Source organism: Coffea eugenioides, unplaced genomic scaffold (assembly GCF_003713205.1).
Source record: "Coffea eugenioides isolate CCC68of unplaced genomic scaffold, Ceug_1.0 ScVebR1_2521;HRSCAF=3564, whole genome shotgun sequence".
In the NCBI taxonomy this organism is placed as follows: domain Eukaryota; kingdom Viridiplantae; phylum Streptophyta; class Magnoliopsida; order Gentianales; family Rubiaceae; genus Coffea; species Coffea eugenioides.
This window is the reverse complement of record NW_020863016.1, coordinates 41,604-57,887: the sequence shown is the minus strand read 5'-3', so window position 1 is coordinate 57,887 and position 16,284 is coordinate 41,604. Positions and strand designations below refer to the sequence as shown.

The window sequence follows — 16,284 nt, the reverse complement described above, 5'->3', positions numbered from 1 at the left end:
ATTGAATTTTCTGTCAAATTTCTAGGCATGACTTAAACATAATGAATGAAAGAAGCAAATAAACTAAAGAAATACATGAAATTAATAAATCAAATAAGATAATTGATGAAAATGAATAGGAACCTTTATTTATAATGGACAATGTAAAATGAAAACCATCACTCTTAACATATTTAAACACTGGCCTTCAATTGAATTTCTTCGTTTTCTATTCATTGAAATAAAAAATTCAAACTTGCATAAAATAAAGAATAATGTTTTTGAACTTATTTAAGACTTCCAAAATTTGATGCCCTGTGAAGTTTATTCTTTCTAATTATGAGAAAAAAAAATAGGAAATCCCTCTCAAGGTGAAAAAGGTGCATGCTCTTTTCCCTACCTTACCTGATGTCTGCATGGTTCCATCTCGCATCCAGTCATTTAAATTTTTTTCCTGTTTGACTTGTCCTCACATGTTATTTGTGGTAATAGGAAAGAATTTATGCATGTGTATTTTTTTAAAAAAAAATCATAAAAAATTTAGTTAAAATTCTAAATCTATAAAGTGATATTAACTTCATATATCACCAATGTCGACATAATAATACACTTAATCTAAAATGACATATTATACTTTATTTTTATATCAATTACCTCACATGTGATCCTGTTTGCAACACTGTTTGAATCATATTCCATTGCGAAGGCGATGTGATCAATGTTACATATTTGTTGATAATTATCAACTGTTTCTAGTAGTCTTTTGCTCGAGCCTAATAGTAGGAGTTCTTGTTCACTTCTACTTGAACTTTTTAGATCTATAAAAATAAAAGAATGTTTTAACAATTAAAAGTATAACAATTTTGAGTATTGCAAACAAAATGTATATTTTTCTATGATATTTCAATTTACAACAATCTTGTTTAGACACTACTTTGAAGTTGTTCAAGACAACTAAAATATTAATAGAAATTTGAAGTAGGTCACAACCTAACAATGTTGTTGTTCAAGCTGGATATAGCAAATCTTTTAAACCAACTTTATTACCTTGTGTTCCAACCCAAAAGTTAAGATAGTTTCAATAGAATTTGAATGTTCCTCTTTTTCATTTTTTTTAATGTACATGCTCATACTTAATGAGGTTTAATTCGAGTCATATCTACTATGTAGTCATGGAGATTTGGTCAAATTTGGCTAAATCTAAGAAGCAAAAAGCCATGGTAGTTAATAAGAATTTGTACTTTTGCATGCTATCCCAATATTCTAAATAAAAAACTCTAAAAAGTGACAATTCAGTAGTATATTATCAATACAATACGATCATGTCTTGTACAAGAAAAGATCTGTGAAACCTATGTATTATGATATGCACAAAAAAATTAAATAAATATTTTTAGGAAGCCTCTACAGTATTTTTGGTAAGGTAATAGTGACGTGTGGAATGCTTCTATAACAATATATGCTAAAACTATAGTAACAAGTCCTTTGGCAAACATATTAGTCATACATATGGACACACATTGCTGCTTCTAAATAATTGCTACTCTGATGGAACAATAACGGATGCATTCAAAATTGAGAAGGTGTTTAGGGAATTGAAGGTTCCGATAATGATTAACTAGGAGAGAAAAAGCTAACATCACAAATAACTATAAGGCAAAAATTTAAAGAAAAATATTATATGTCAAAATGTTTTTGATTGGACCAAAATTAAAAATAAAATAAAATAAGTTGGAAACGGTGTGGTACCTCATTGTGGAAACCTACGATGAGATAATGAAATGATGGAATTAGTAAGGATAATTGATTAATCAGATAAAAGACTATAAGAACATGGTGATTAAGATATGCATTAGATATAATTGAAATAGACAACAACATATTTTGAAAGTATAAAAAGAAAATTGTGTAAATATTGCCAAATATTAATATTAGTCAGAAGAAAATTAAAATACCTAAGTGTAGAAAGTTGAAAATATAAGAGATATTAGACATCCGATACAAATAACGCAACTCTAGCAATTCATACTTTAAACACTGCCATGTCTAAGTATGTTGAGTGGGAAAGCAAATGCAAAGATGATAGGAGGGAAGGAAGAAGTCGCAACAATACAAAAAAATAATATAAAAAGATAAATGAACTAGTAAGTGAATGCATAACTTGATTTACACATGACATTGCAATTTTTAAATTATAGTATTATAAGAATTGCATTGAGAAAATGAAAGAAAGAAACAAAGAAAAGAAACACAACTTCAATTGTATACCAAACCTTATGCAGTTTTGAAAAGAGAAGTAAAGAAAAATAATAATCAGAAAGTTGTTGTGTTGACTTTGGTCCCTAACTTTTGATGTTTACAAAATAATGGATAATACTAATATCTCTTCAAGAAATACTTTCAACTATGAAGCAAATCAGATTCAAAAATTAAGCACATTTGAAAGGGACAAAGTATGCTGAAGTTGTCGGACGCTCGAGAAGACAGGATCGAACGTCCGATACTCATTGTGCAACTTCGGACGCATGAAAAACTCCATCACCGGACGTCCGAAAGAATTAAGACATTCCACCTAGGTCACTGACCACTTTTGGACGCAAGTTTTGGACATCCGATAGGATCCTTCAAAGTTGACTAAACCATCGGACGTTGAATACGTCTCCACCGGACGTCTGATAGAAACAAGATGATTTCTCAAATCTCTTTGTTTGCTCTCGGACGCACAAAGAGCTTGCACCGGACGTCCGATAGAAATAAGATGATTCCTCAAACTCTCTATCTGCTGTCGGACGCAAGCATCAGACGTCCGATACTCCCAACGGTTAGTTGACTGTTTAGGTACTTTCTATCCATTGGAAGTATTAATGAAATACTTTCTTGGTTTCCTATAAATAGATTATGGTCAGAAAGTTTAAACAACTTTTGCACATTAAAGATACAAAAGATCTAGAGTAGTTTTAGTGAGAAAACACTCTCCAAAGAAGATTTGTAGTTTTGGTGGTGTGAAGTTCATTATAAACTTTTCATTTGTGAGTGAATACTTCAATAGTGTAGCTCTGTGAGAGTTGTTCTGAGAGATAGTAAAACTTCCTTACTTGACCGAGCGGAGCTTGGGGTAAGGAGGAAGTGAACCTTCTTTTGTATACAAGATTGGTTGTACTTCATCAACTTGAAGAAACTTGTTCTATAAATTGATCTACAAGCTCAAGAGGAGTTTGGTAGTTAATTAGTTTTCAATTCGCCCATTCTTATTTACTTATTGTTATATTGTGATCTTTTAATTGCTTATTTCTTCTACTCCCAAGCAATCGTGCTTTCTTACTAATTACTACATTGTGTGGTCATTTAGAAAAAAAGGTAAATTTTATTTTGAGCAAAAAGATGATGAGAATATAAAGACCAAGGCCCATTCAAGCACATGGGGAATTGGAAGATTCAAGTGAAGACTAGTTGATTGCACGAATGCTTGAGTTTAGTAGGATTATTTGATTTTCCTCGTTGATTTTGGTTATTTCTCGTTTTAAAAAGTCTAGGTAATTAAGATAGTTTAATTGCGGCCCATTTGTTAGTAAGTAAGGCTCAAAATCTTTCTTAAGTATGTAGGGTAGTTTGGTCAACTTTTGGATTAGGGTTAATGCTTGTAAGGGCTATAAATAGCCCCACTTCCTCTTTGTTTTGATATCAATTTTTGACTATTAAATACAATTAGTGAGTTTTCACTTTCTCTTTGGCAAGAGAGTTGCCTTTGAATACTTGAGAATCTTCTCAAGTTATTCACCCGAACTTATCAATCGAGTATCTCCTTGATTGTGGCGTTCAACTACCTCCAATTTGGTTCGTTAATTCGAGTAGTTACGGGTTGAGATAATATCAAAATTGTTCGTGACTTCTAGGGATTAGTTGGGTCAAATTTCCGCTGCATAAGCCATGGTGTTTTGGTTGTCTAGATCGGGGTTTCACATCAGTTGGTACCAGAGCTAGTCGACAACCACCAGGTTATATCTTTTTTTTTTTCGTTTATTTCGAGTCATATATGTGTATCCCAATCTGTTCGTTTGTTTAGAACAAAAAAAAAATTATTACTGTTAATCATACTGTTCACCGACACTGTTCACAGACACTGTTCATCTCTACTGTTCACCGATATTGTTCATCGTTACTGTTCACCGACACTGTTCATAGTTACTGTTCATCCGAATACAAATCTGTCCAGCCTTGTTGTTTGTGTTATCCAACTTGTTTACTTGGTTTTCAAATCTGAATTTTGGCAAAACTTGTTGGAATTTTGTGAATCTTGAAGAGAACTTACAATAATCTTGAGCTTCTTGAATTCTTGACCACAATCTTGAAATTTCTGAAGTTCCTGACAACTTCCTTGAACGTTCTTGAAAGATCTTGGAGTTCTTGGTTGTTATTATTTATGGACTTCCTTGTTCTGTGTCGTGGTTGATAGTTGTAGTCAAAAAAAAATGAAGAAAGAAAAGAGGAATTGGTTGGCAAGAGAAAAAAAAAGGAAAGGAAAGAAAGGGGCAACCGAATTGTTTTGAATAGAGAACCAAATCTGATTTGTGCAATCTTTCTTGGAGTAGAATTTGGAAGTTACCAAAAGTTGTTTCAAGAAGATTACCAAAGGTTGTTTCAAGAAGGTTACCAAAAGTTGTTTCAAGAAGGTTACCAAAAGTTGTTTCAAGAAGGTTACCAAAAGTTGTTCAAGAGGAAGAAGATTTTCAAAAGGTTTCCAAAAACTAACTTGTTTCCAAAATCAATTAGAAAACTAAGTAAAGCACTTGGATAACTCTTTGTACTCACTTGGACACTCTCTCTCCTACTTTTTTAGGAAACTTTCCTAAACTCTCTCATCCATTTTTTGGAAACTTTCCTATATTCTCTCATCCATTTTTTTGGAAACTTTCCTAAATTCTCTCATCCATTTTTTAGGAAACTCTCCTAAAATTCTCTCATCCATTTTTAGGACCTTTCCTATATTCTCTCATCCACTTTAGGAAACTCTCCTATATTCTCTTCCTAGATTCTAGGAACACTTTCCTACATTTTCTCCTACATTCTTGTGATTACACTTGTGGAAAGGTTGGTAACGGTTGTTGGATTTGAGCAGCATTTCTCAACTACCTAACCCAACAGGTAAAGGTATTTGGTAAGTCCATTAGAGTGACATCCATATACACGAGTGTGAGTGGATACACGTAAGAGAGCGTGAAAGGCAATATCTTCGATTTCGTTGCTAACTTTTTGCAGGTTCCCTCATACGTCATGGCGAGTATAAGACGCATAAAAGCTAGCCCACAACATTGTCTTCCTGATCCTAAGGGAGTCAAAGAAGTGGCATTACGTGGTGTAGATGAGCAATTGGACCTCGTCAAATCTCAGTTGCTTGGTTGGTTTTATACTCGTTGCGGTGTCAAAGATAAAATTTGTAGCTTGGCCATTGATGGTAGTTGTGAAGTCAATCTTGCAAGTGCTATCATGGTTGAGAAATTAAATCTTCCAACCATTGATCATCTTCAACCGTACAAGTTGATGAGCACTCATGGGGATGTTTGGGTTACTAAGCACACACTTGTACCTATTCAAATCGGCAAATATGTGGATGAGGTGTTGTGTGATGTAGTCCCAATTCAAGTGACACATGTGTTGTTGGGCAAAGCATGAATGTCGAGGCGAGAAGTTAAAATTGATGGACATACTAATAAGTATTCCTTCTTATTTAATAGTCGTCGTCTTGCACTTGTATCACTTACTTATGACCAACTTTGTATTGATCTAGCATGCATGAAAAGTGAGCTTGAGCGTTATAGAATGGAGAAAAAGCTAGATGAGGGAATTGTGCCTGCAGAGGTAAAACCCGAGAAAGTTGAAAGTAATGAGATAAAAGGGTCAGCTGTTGAACTAGAAAAAGAGATGGAAAAATCTAATGAGATGGGTGGTAAAAAGGAAGAAAGAAGAGAAAGTGGGCTGATCTTGAGCAACCCGGTGAAGGCCTATTATTTTCTTAACAAACTTACCTTTGCTTTGTTTAGTGTTTCTTCTTTTATACAGATCAAGCAAAGACAAGTTGAGCTGATCTTGGTGTGTTCCATTCCAAAATCAATTGTAGACGTTGCAAGCCTCCATGGAGTTGGTACTCCAAGAGTTAAACCCCCTTGGTATCCATTCATGGAACAATGTCAACTCAAATCAGTCCACACCAAAGGGGAGTTGATTCGAGTTCATCTTGAAGGGAACACTCCATATTTTAGGGATGGTTGTGTACCAAGGGTTCGTTTAAAGAATAAGTACCTCAATGACCATTATGATTTTCGTCTTGCTCTTAGTCCACATGCAGCTCCAACATCACCAAATCCGCCTTGGTGCCTTGCAAGTGTGTTCGAGCCGGAGTTTGATTTCACGGGATACACTTCATACAACTTTGAGGACCCTTACCTCATGACCACAAACAATAAAATTGAGCATACATTGAAGATGGTTTGTGAGATTCAAGGTTCGACGAGGGTTATTTTCCAACTTAGTACATGGGCTTTGCATTGGATGCCATCTGTAGCCATCATAACAAGATTGAATCGAAGGCATGTAATTCGTCTTGTCACCATTCGTGCTTCAATTTGTGGGTAAATTACTTTTAAGAGGAGGGGAATGATGAGAATATAAAGACTAAGACCCATTCAAGCACATGGGAAATTGGAAGATTCAAGTGAAGACTAGTTGATTGCACGAATGCTTGAGTTTAGTAGGATTATTTGATTTTCCTCGTTGATTTTGGTTATTTCTCGTTTTAAAAAGTCTAGGTAATTAAGATAGTTTAATTGCGGCCCATTTGTTAGTAAGTAAGGCCCAAAATCTTTCTTAAGTATGTAGGGTAGTTTGGTCAACTTTTGGATTAGGGTTAATGCTTGTAAGGGCTATAAATAGCCTCACTTCCTTTTTGTTTTGAGATCAGTTTTTGACTATTAAATACAATTAGTGAGTTTTCACTTTCTCTTTGGCAAGAGAGTTGCCTTTGAATACTTGAGAATCTTCTCAAGTTATTCACCCGAACTTATCAATCGAGTATCTCCTTGATTGTGGCGTTCTACTACCTCCAATTTGGTTCGTTAATTCGAGTAGTTACGGGTTGAGATAATATCAAAATTGTTCGTGACTTCTAGGGATTAGTTGGGTCAAATTTCCGCTGCCTAAGCCATGGTGTTTTGGTTGTCTAGATCGGGGTTTCACATCAAGTGCCCATAACTTGATTAGCTTTTTAATCAACCTAATTCACCTACTCTTAGGTTGTCTTCGATCCTTACAATTGGTATCAGACCTTGGTTTCCTAGAGATTAAGCTCAAGCGGCTTAGCAGTAAAGATGACAACCAACAATGCCATATTTTTGGAAGGACAATCTGTGATTAGACCACCTATGTTTAATGGGTCGAATGATGTGAGTTGGAAAGAAAGAATGATTATCTTCTTACAATCGATTGATATTAAATTATGGTTTATTGTTAATGAAGGTCCATATGATACCTCTATAGTAGATGATATTACTCATTAATCGAGACCAAAAACTAGAAATGAATTGACTGCAGTTGATAGAGCTCATCTCACCTTAAATGCAAAAGCCATGAATGCGTTATATAGTGCTTTAGAGTCAAATGAATCTATTAGAGTCAAGGGTTCCAAGTCAACTAAAGAAATTTGGGACAAATTGAAAGAAATTCATGAAGGTAGTGAGAATGTTAGAGAACAAAAGAAATCTATCTTAGTTACTAAATATGAGTCATTTAAGATGGAATCTCATGAAAATATTGATCTAATGTATTGTAGATTCAATGATCTCATTAAGGATTTAGAAGTATTAGAAAAGAAATACTCTCTAGGTGAGAAAAATAAAAAAATTCTGAATGACTTGTCCAAAGATTGGAAAAGTAAAATGACTGCTATTGAAGAGACTAAAGATTTGAATACTATACCTATTGAATCACTTATTAATTCTCCTACCTCTTATGAGTTGAAACTTAAGACTAAGGTACAAGAGGAAGAAGATGCAAAGATAACAAGGAGCATTGTTCTAAAAGTATCTCAAGATGAAGATGATTCGGCCTCCCTGGATGGAGAAGATGTGGAAGTTGATGACAGTGATCTTGCTCTCATCACAAGAAGTTTCAAGAGGATCCTTAACAAAAGGAGATTTAGAAGAGGAGGACTAGTTATTTAGATTTTAATCAATTCAACAATGCAAGAAACAAATGAAAGTATGAGACCAACAAAAGGTAAGGTGATAAATGCTAAGAATGCGGCCAACTTGGACACTACATGAGTGAGTGTCAATGAAGAAGAGAAAAGCTGAAAGAAAACCAAGATTCAACAACTTCCAATTCACATTGAATGAGTGCAACTCCGATGGTGAAATTGAAGAGGAAGAAGAATCTGCTTAATTGGTCTTCATAGCCATTGGAGATGATGAAGTAACAACTTGTAACTCTCAATCTGATAGTGATGATGAAATTGATGATGATCTTGAATCTTTCATTAAAAAATTGCATGATAGTTTGAAAAAATCTTATGTTAGAAACTAGGAATTGAAACACAAAATTAGTTTTTTTCTTCAGAACAATACACGCCTTTTTCAAGAAAACAAGAAGCTTATAAGAAGCTTTCAAGAAAATGAAACAAAATCTCATTTTGGCACTTATGAGAAGAGGATAAATTCTGCTACAAATGATTTTGCTGTTTATAAGATAAGACAAGTAAGATTTATTAAACTTGATCATGTAAATAACTCGTTGATTATGTGTAATTTTTGTTGTCAAAAAGGTCACATAAAAAGTGATTGTTATGTGAGGAAGAATATAAGAAGAGGCATGAAATGCATGTGGATAGTAAGACATGATACTAACTCTCATGGACCCAAAAATTAAAGGGTACCATATATTAGTTCTTGAACTCTTGAGTAGATGAATCTGGCGAATATCATTAAAGAATCAAAGTGGTTCGTAGACAGTGGATATTCAAGTCACATGATCGGTGATCCATCACAACTTTTCAAGTTCAAACCAAAGTCTCGTGGCATAGTGACATTTGGAGATGACGTGTTTTTACCTCGAGACCATTGGAGCTTTTACATCTTAATTTGTTTGATCCTGCACAAATTGTTAGCTTGGGTGGTAAGAAATATTGATTAGTCATTATTGATGATCATTCTAGATACACTTGGATGATTTTTTCTTGCTCACAAAGGTGATACTTTCAAAGATCTCGTTTCCCTAGCTGTAAAAGTTCAAAATCTGCTTGATTTGAATATTGTTAATATTAGAAGTGTTAATTGTTCGGAATTCAAATATTGTGACTTTTCGAAATTTTGTGATTACACTTTAGGCACTCTAGGGTCATTTGCACTTCATATTTGAATGCATCCTTTGTATTTTCTCTTTTGATGTTTCAAATACTCTGTATTAATGAATCCTGGTTAACATTGATGGTTTCTAGTTAAATTGCATTTTGGTATCATTTCTCTATTTTTGATTGGTACTTTGGATTCTCTGTTACGGCAACTACATTATGGATTATGGTTGCTAGATTTTACTCTCATCCTATGATGACAAAAGGAGGAGAAATGGATGCTATGTGAAAGGGGGAGTTATTCTGTAAATGGATGCAATGAGTGAGAGGGATCTTATGCTCATATGCTTTATCTTTTTCTTTCTTCCATCCATTGTTTTGTCATCATCAAAAAGGGGGAGAATGTTGACTTTGGTCCCTAACTTTTGATGTTTATAAAATAATGGATAATACTAATATTTTTTCAAGAAATATTTTCAGCTATGAAGCAAATCAGATTCAAAAATTAAGCACATTTGAAAAGGACAAAGTATGCTGAAACTATCGGACGCTAAAAAAAAACAGGATTGGACGTCCGATACTCATTGCGCAACTTCGGACGCATGAAAAACTCCATCACCGGACGTCCAAAAGAATTAAGACATTCAACCTAGTTCACTGACCTCTTTCGGACGCAAGCATCGGACGTCTGATAGGATCCTTCAAAGTCGACGAAACTATCGGACGCTGAATAAGTCTCCACCGGACGTCCGATAGAAACAAAATAATTTCTCAAATCGCTTTGTTTGCTGTTGGACCCACAAAGAGCTTGCACCGGACGTCTAATAGAAATAAGATGATTCCTCAAACTCTTTGTCTGCTGTCGGACGCAAGTATCGGACGTCCGATAGTATCAGACGCAAGCATCGGACGTCCGATAGTATCAGACGCAAGCATCGGACGTCCGATACTCTCAACGGCTAGTTGACTGTTCAGGTACTTTCTATTCATTGGAAGTATTAATGAAGCACTTTTTTGGTTTCCTATAAATAGAGTATGGTCAGAAACTTCAAACAACTTTTGCACATTGAAAATACAAAAGATCTAGAGTAGTTTTAGTGAGAAAACACTCTCCAAAGAAGATTTGTAGTCTTGGTGATGCGAAGTTCATTGTAAACTTTTCATTTGTGAGTGAATATTTCAATAGTGTAGCTCTGTGAGGGTTGTCCTGAGGGATAGTAAAACTTCCTTATTTGACCGAGTGGAGTTTGGGGTAAGGAGGAAGTGAACCTTCGTTTGTACACAAGATTGGTTGTACTTCATCAAATTGAAGAAACTTGTTCTATAAATTGATCTACAAGCTGAAGAGGAGTTTGGTAGTCAATTGGTTTGCAATTCTTCCCTTCTTATTTACTTATTGTTATATTGTGACCTTTTAATTGCTTATTTATTCTACTCCCAAGCAATCGTGCTTTCTTAATAATTGCTACATTGTGTGGTCACTTAGAAAAGAAGGTAAATTTCATTTTGAGCAAAAAGTGCCCATAACTTGATTAGCTTTTTAATCAACCTAATTCACCCCCTCTTAGATTGTCTTCGATCCTTATATGTTGTACTTGCAATTAGATTGGTACAGTAAGGTCCTCACAAGACTTAGCAAAAATACTGTATTATAATTAGCTCTTCATTTTTTTTTTGTTAATCAATATGATTTTGTCATGTTTTTATTGAAGGGCATAGATAAGAAGTAATCTTAAAAATGATTTGAATTTTCAGAAGGAACTCAAAGTTTGGAATAGTCAAATAATGAAAATATGATATTAACAATGAGATAGAGAGAGTATTAAAGTTCTATGAAATTTTTATATCTTTGTTGTAGTTTATATGTAAAGAATTATTTTTCTTCATTCAATTTACTTGTCTATTGCTTTTCTAAACTTTCCACTATGATTGGTAGTTATTGAGGTTATATGAAATCCTAAAAGAGTGTTTCAAATGTTTTGTTGAAATAGAAAATTGATAGTTATATGCTCCTTCCGTCCCATAAAATTTGTCATTTTTGTCACTTTTTTTTTGTCGTAAATTAATTGCCATCTTAGAAAAGTCAACTTACATTTTTTAATGGAATTTTATCTTCCCCACAATTATCAATATATCAATAAAAGATGGCCTGCCACTAATGATAGAAGATAAAAGTAAAAATTTTCTTTCCTACTAATATCACTATACATAAATTGCACGTTCTCCCAAAAATGACAAATTTTATGGGACGGAAGGAGTAGTATTTTGAAATTAGCGCATGGATAATTGTACACTTTAAATCATAACTTTAGTTATATGATTAAATATCACAAATAAGTGTTATGTATTAAGTACATGCATGTACTCCTAAACTAGCATATGATAAAAAGAATAATTTGAAAACTATTTTAGATATTTAAATGTAATTACTTGCTTAGAACTATCACTTGCCACTCATGCAAATTAAACTTTCAACACTTGTAAACTCATATATTAATTTAAGTTTTGATTTAACAAAGAACCAAAGTATAACTTCAATGTTGTCAGATATAATCTAACTGCTACTGTTTGAGAGTTAATTATACACATAAATCAATAGTTATAATTTTATACAATCAATATTATACAATAAACTTCCTAAATTTTTTTGAACCTTTTATTAAAGTTTTTCTATTACTTTTTTCTTAGTTCATTTTTTCAAAAATAGTTTACTGTCAGACATGATTTCTCATATTAAGCTTTCCAACCTAAGAAGTCTTCAACACCAAAAAATATATGATCAATGTAGTGAAAATGGTAAGAAGGCTATGCATAGATAATTAAAAGATTTGATATCACAAAACATGTAGATTGAATTTCCCTTTCCCCTACCCACTTCTTAAATTCCACCACTCTCATGCTAAACTTTTTCTTAAATGTTCATCAATGCTTCATTCATGAAAATTGCCATGAATGGATTAGGGAACTTGAGTTAAGTATTTTTTTAGTTCTTTTCTAAGTCCCTCAAGTGAAGCCTTGATCCAGTTGTACGGATTGATCAACATTGCAAAGGTACCATACTTTATTATTAATATTATTGCTTCCATAATATAGGTAATTGCATGCCAGTTTTTCTATCTTACCAGATGTGCAACAATAAAACCCAAATTTTAAAGTTTAACCAGATTAATCCACAGACATATTCTATTTTAATTTTAGGATAAATAACTCCAAAATTAAACAAATGGTATTCCAATCAACCAATCTTGTGGATAGGCATATTTATCTATAGGACTTGTGTTTAAACAATATATATTCTTAAATACCCATTTAAGAATTCATGTTAAAACAAATATAATTCATGACTGAAGTGATCATTTATCCATTTCTTTCCATTCAACTATTGAAATCTTGGACAAAGATATTTTAATACCATATTTAACAAATATCTGTTTTGTATTTAAACAGATAAATCCTACTCCAGATTACTACTCCAGATTTATTCCAACTGAGCACTTCATTAGAATATATTCATATTCTAATATATGAATATATTAGAATGAAAACCAGTAATACAGACAATGGTTTTCAGGTGCTTGTTATGCCTCTCTATCTGTTTTTAAGGTTTTTGATCGCTTTGTTGGTTTGAAGAAGTTAATTTGCACTTTGTCCTCCCTCTCTTATATGAGTTTCAATTGATTTCAGAATTTGAATGACTCGTATGGTAGTTTATTTATTGTGTGTGTTCGTTGATTTACTCTATTGATTGTTAATGATATTAAGATTGAAGTTTATTTAAACATTTGAGGTGCATATGAATTATATGCTTCATTGGTTATTCAATGAAGAAAGGCTTGTCAGCACAGGCAAATGATTATATTAGATAATAAAAGGGATGCATTAATCATGTTACCTGAGCTAGAAAGTATCTTCTTGACCTTTGCTATTGCATTTTGTCACATTTCTATCAAACTTCCAGATTTGTGTTATTGCTCCATAGTAATTTTTCCTATTCGAGTTGCATATGATGTTTTTATTACTCATGATCTTTGACTTCTTATTCATTTGTATCCCTCTTCTTAGGTGACAGTGGTTGGATATAATCACAAATTAAGGGTCTTGCTCGAAACTGTTGTTGGAAAAATTGCAAATTTCGAAGTAAAACTTGGCAGATTTTCTGTAATTAAGGTCAGAACTAACTTTCTTTCTGTATATACTGTCAACCACTTATTATAGCTTAACTTTCTATCATTGTCTGCTTCTGCCTATTTCTTCTCTTTGTCTTTCAAAAGCTCAAGTCTTTTTAGTTTATTTTCTCAATACTGTTATTAAAAAGAGATTTGGCTATGCTGTATGAAGATTGCTGGCTTTTTGGAGATGATTTAGAATAGTATCATATGCATCATCATTTTGAAAATCATGTTAACTGGTGAAAATGAAATTTTTATGCTTGTTGGATTTGGAACCAAGTGGTTCATAAACATTTGCGACAAAAATATTTTTTTCAAAACAAAAGATACGGTTGATTGTCTATTAAGTGATAATGATGGGAAAGGAATGTGTTATGCATTGAGAAGTATAGTTTGTATTTCCATTATCCTTTTGTTAGTCAAATAACTTTTATCTATGTTGACACACACTAGTCTCAAACTCTCAATTGTTTATCAAGTCTTGTGAACAGCTAATACAATATCAGTTACCTTGATCTTCTAGTCATCTAATCATCCTCTAGTAAATTTTTCCCCGATCAAAATTATTGTAAAGGTAAAGAAAGCTCTTTTATATCTTTTATTCGAGAAATTCACCAAAACAAAAATGTAAAGGAATGACAAATGTCAGTATGATACAGGAATAGAACTATATTTTCCTCACTTTAACATGATAAACCACATGCAATAAGTTTAAGCTGATTAAAAAATATACCAAAACAATTAATGGCACTTGTTATAGGAATTCAAACATATGCATTCTGATAATAGCAGAATATGCAATCCATTCAAAAGAACCTTTATGGCACTGATTTAATGTCAGAGACTTGTTTCTCAAATTATGGTCATTGGCTAATTGATTTGTTGGTTCTAGGTAGTGGTTGCCAACTTTTATAAGCTAGATTATACATTGCAAAATATCAAGTATTGCAGCATTGCTTGTAGATGTGGCCAATTGCATGTAATCTTGTGGAACTACTGGGGAATTGGCTCTCTTCTCTCTTGTTTTAAATGTTCTCCCTAATGGCTGAAATTTGGTAGTTGAGTTGTTTAAAATGTTGAAATAAAGTACTGAATGATGTACATACATCAGAAAGAGTGGGAGAACTGACATGAATAATCAAAAAGTGGTAATAATATAGCTGCAAAATAGCAAATGCTTCTGATGTTTAGTTGGATCTTTCAAACACTTTTATCAGATGTTTTCACCATAACTTCTTTCCTTTACTTTTTGATAGGAGATGGTGACAAAAGATTATCAAAATTTCAAGTTCCAACAACCTTATCAGCAGGCTATGTATTACTACTCATTGATTTTACATGACCAAGCATTGCCATGGACTGAGCAACTTGAAGTTCTTCCACATCTTCAAGTTGACAACCTTCTTAAATTTTATCTGCAGATGCTATCAAGGACCTTCTTGGAATGCTATATTGCAGGTTACTATAGATTGGCTTTTTCTAGATTATTAACTGGCTTTAGCTTATGAACCGAACTTTTGTAACTGTCACCTTTTTTCAGGAAATATTGAACCAAAGGAACCAGAATCGATCATACAACACATTGAAGATGTCTTTTACAAGGGTCTCCAGCCTTTATCCCTGGCTTTATTTGCATCTCAGCATTTGTCTACTAGAGTTGTCAAGCTTGTAAGGGGCTTAAATTACTCCTATAATGCAGAAGGTCTTAATCCAAGTGATGAAAATTCTGCTCTTCTGCATTATATTCAGGTACATGTCTTGAAAGCCTTAGGAAATAGTAATGAATACCATAATGCCCTCTGAACCTAATAGAATTCTAGATTTGTATAAACTAACTTATGCATGTCTGACCAAAAATTGTTTGACTATATTTTGATCCTTTCCATCTGTGTAGGACTGAGAAAAAATATTGCTAAAAGTTTTTGAGTTAGTACAACCTTTCTTCTGGATGTATGAAAGAACCAAAGCTATCACGCCCATATGTAAGAAGTCTAATGTCTCTACTTCTAGCACTGAATTTCAAGCGTCAGACAGAATATGTAGATAGTGGGGTTTCAGATAGTAATTATAGGTATTGAGTACATTTGTCTGAATGTGTACCACTAATTTTACATTTAGTTAATCCTTTTTTCAAAGGAAAATGGTTTGATTTAAGTTAACAACATCGTGAAATTTATTGAATTTTCTACTTTAAACAAAATGCGTCTCTGATCATCCTATTTTGTTCTTGTAAATTCTGGATCGACAACTCATATTAAGTTGCCTGCTCACTTGGAGTATAAGTGATCTTTCAGAGTTATTTTTTGCTGCTCATGATCATTCCTCTACTTTTAGAGAGATTGTTTCTATTGTATGCCTGTTTAAGCAGTAAATTTTTTAATCAGTGTTCGTTAGATCCCTGCTTTTGTTCTAGACACAGACGATACATTTACTTATGGGTCAAAAAAGTTTTATTATTTTGGAAAGATTGTGTATGTTCTTTTCTTATTCCTTCTTGTATGCAAGTCTGTCTTTAGGTCAAAGACATGGTTGTGTGAAAATCCATTAATTTGTGGAGCAAAGGAAAGACACCAATTTCCAGTGAAAAGCATACAGGAGATGCCTTTGCAGATTCACAGACAGTGAATTAAGAACGAACCAGGCAATATAATAAGCATATAAAACTTACAGATAATCAGAGAACTCTTTTGATGCGGAAGCTTCTTGAAACCAAATCGAACTTTGAATCTTTATTAACCTTTGTCGAATGAAAGTGCGTACAAAGAAAATTTAAAGACTGAGAAGAAGTTTGCAGAGAGA

The 16,284-nt window shown here is 33.2% G+C and overlaps 1 protein-coding gene across 1 annotated transcript; it reads left to right on the top strand.

The window, feature by feature from the left end:
- The first annotated feature begins 14,744 nt into the window (after window positions 1–14,744).
- LOC113756896 (insulin-degrading enzyme-like 1, peroxisomal) lies at window positions 14,745–15,472 on the top strand. Its single transcript, XM_027300367.1, has 2 exons — window positions 14,745–14,943; window positions 15,026–15,472. Exons 1-2 carry the CDS (start codon window positions 14,745–14,747, stop codon window positions 15,286–15,288), a joined length of 462 nt encoding a protein of 153 aa, XP_027156168.1. The 3' UTR covers window positions 15,289–15,472.
- The last annotated feature ends 812 nt before the right edge of the window (window positions 15,473–16,284 follow it).

What these genes read in the sequence shown, in the direction of transcription:
- LOC113756896 (XM_027300367.1), top strand. Translation starts at nt 14,745, where the DNA reads ATGGTGACAAAAGATTATCAAAATTTCAAGTTCCAACAACCTTATCAG. An exon ending in CTTGGAATGCTATATTGCAG is followed by an intron (nt 14,944 to 15,025) that starts GTTACTATAGAT and finishes ACCTTTTTTCAG; the next exon opens with GAAATATTGAACCAAAGGAA.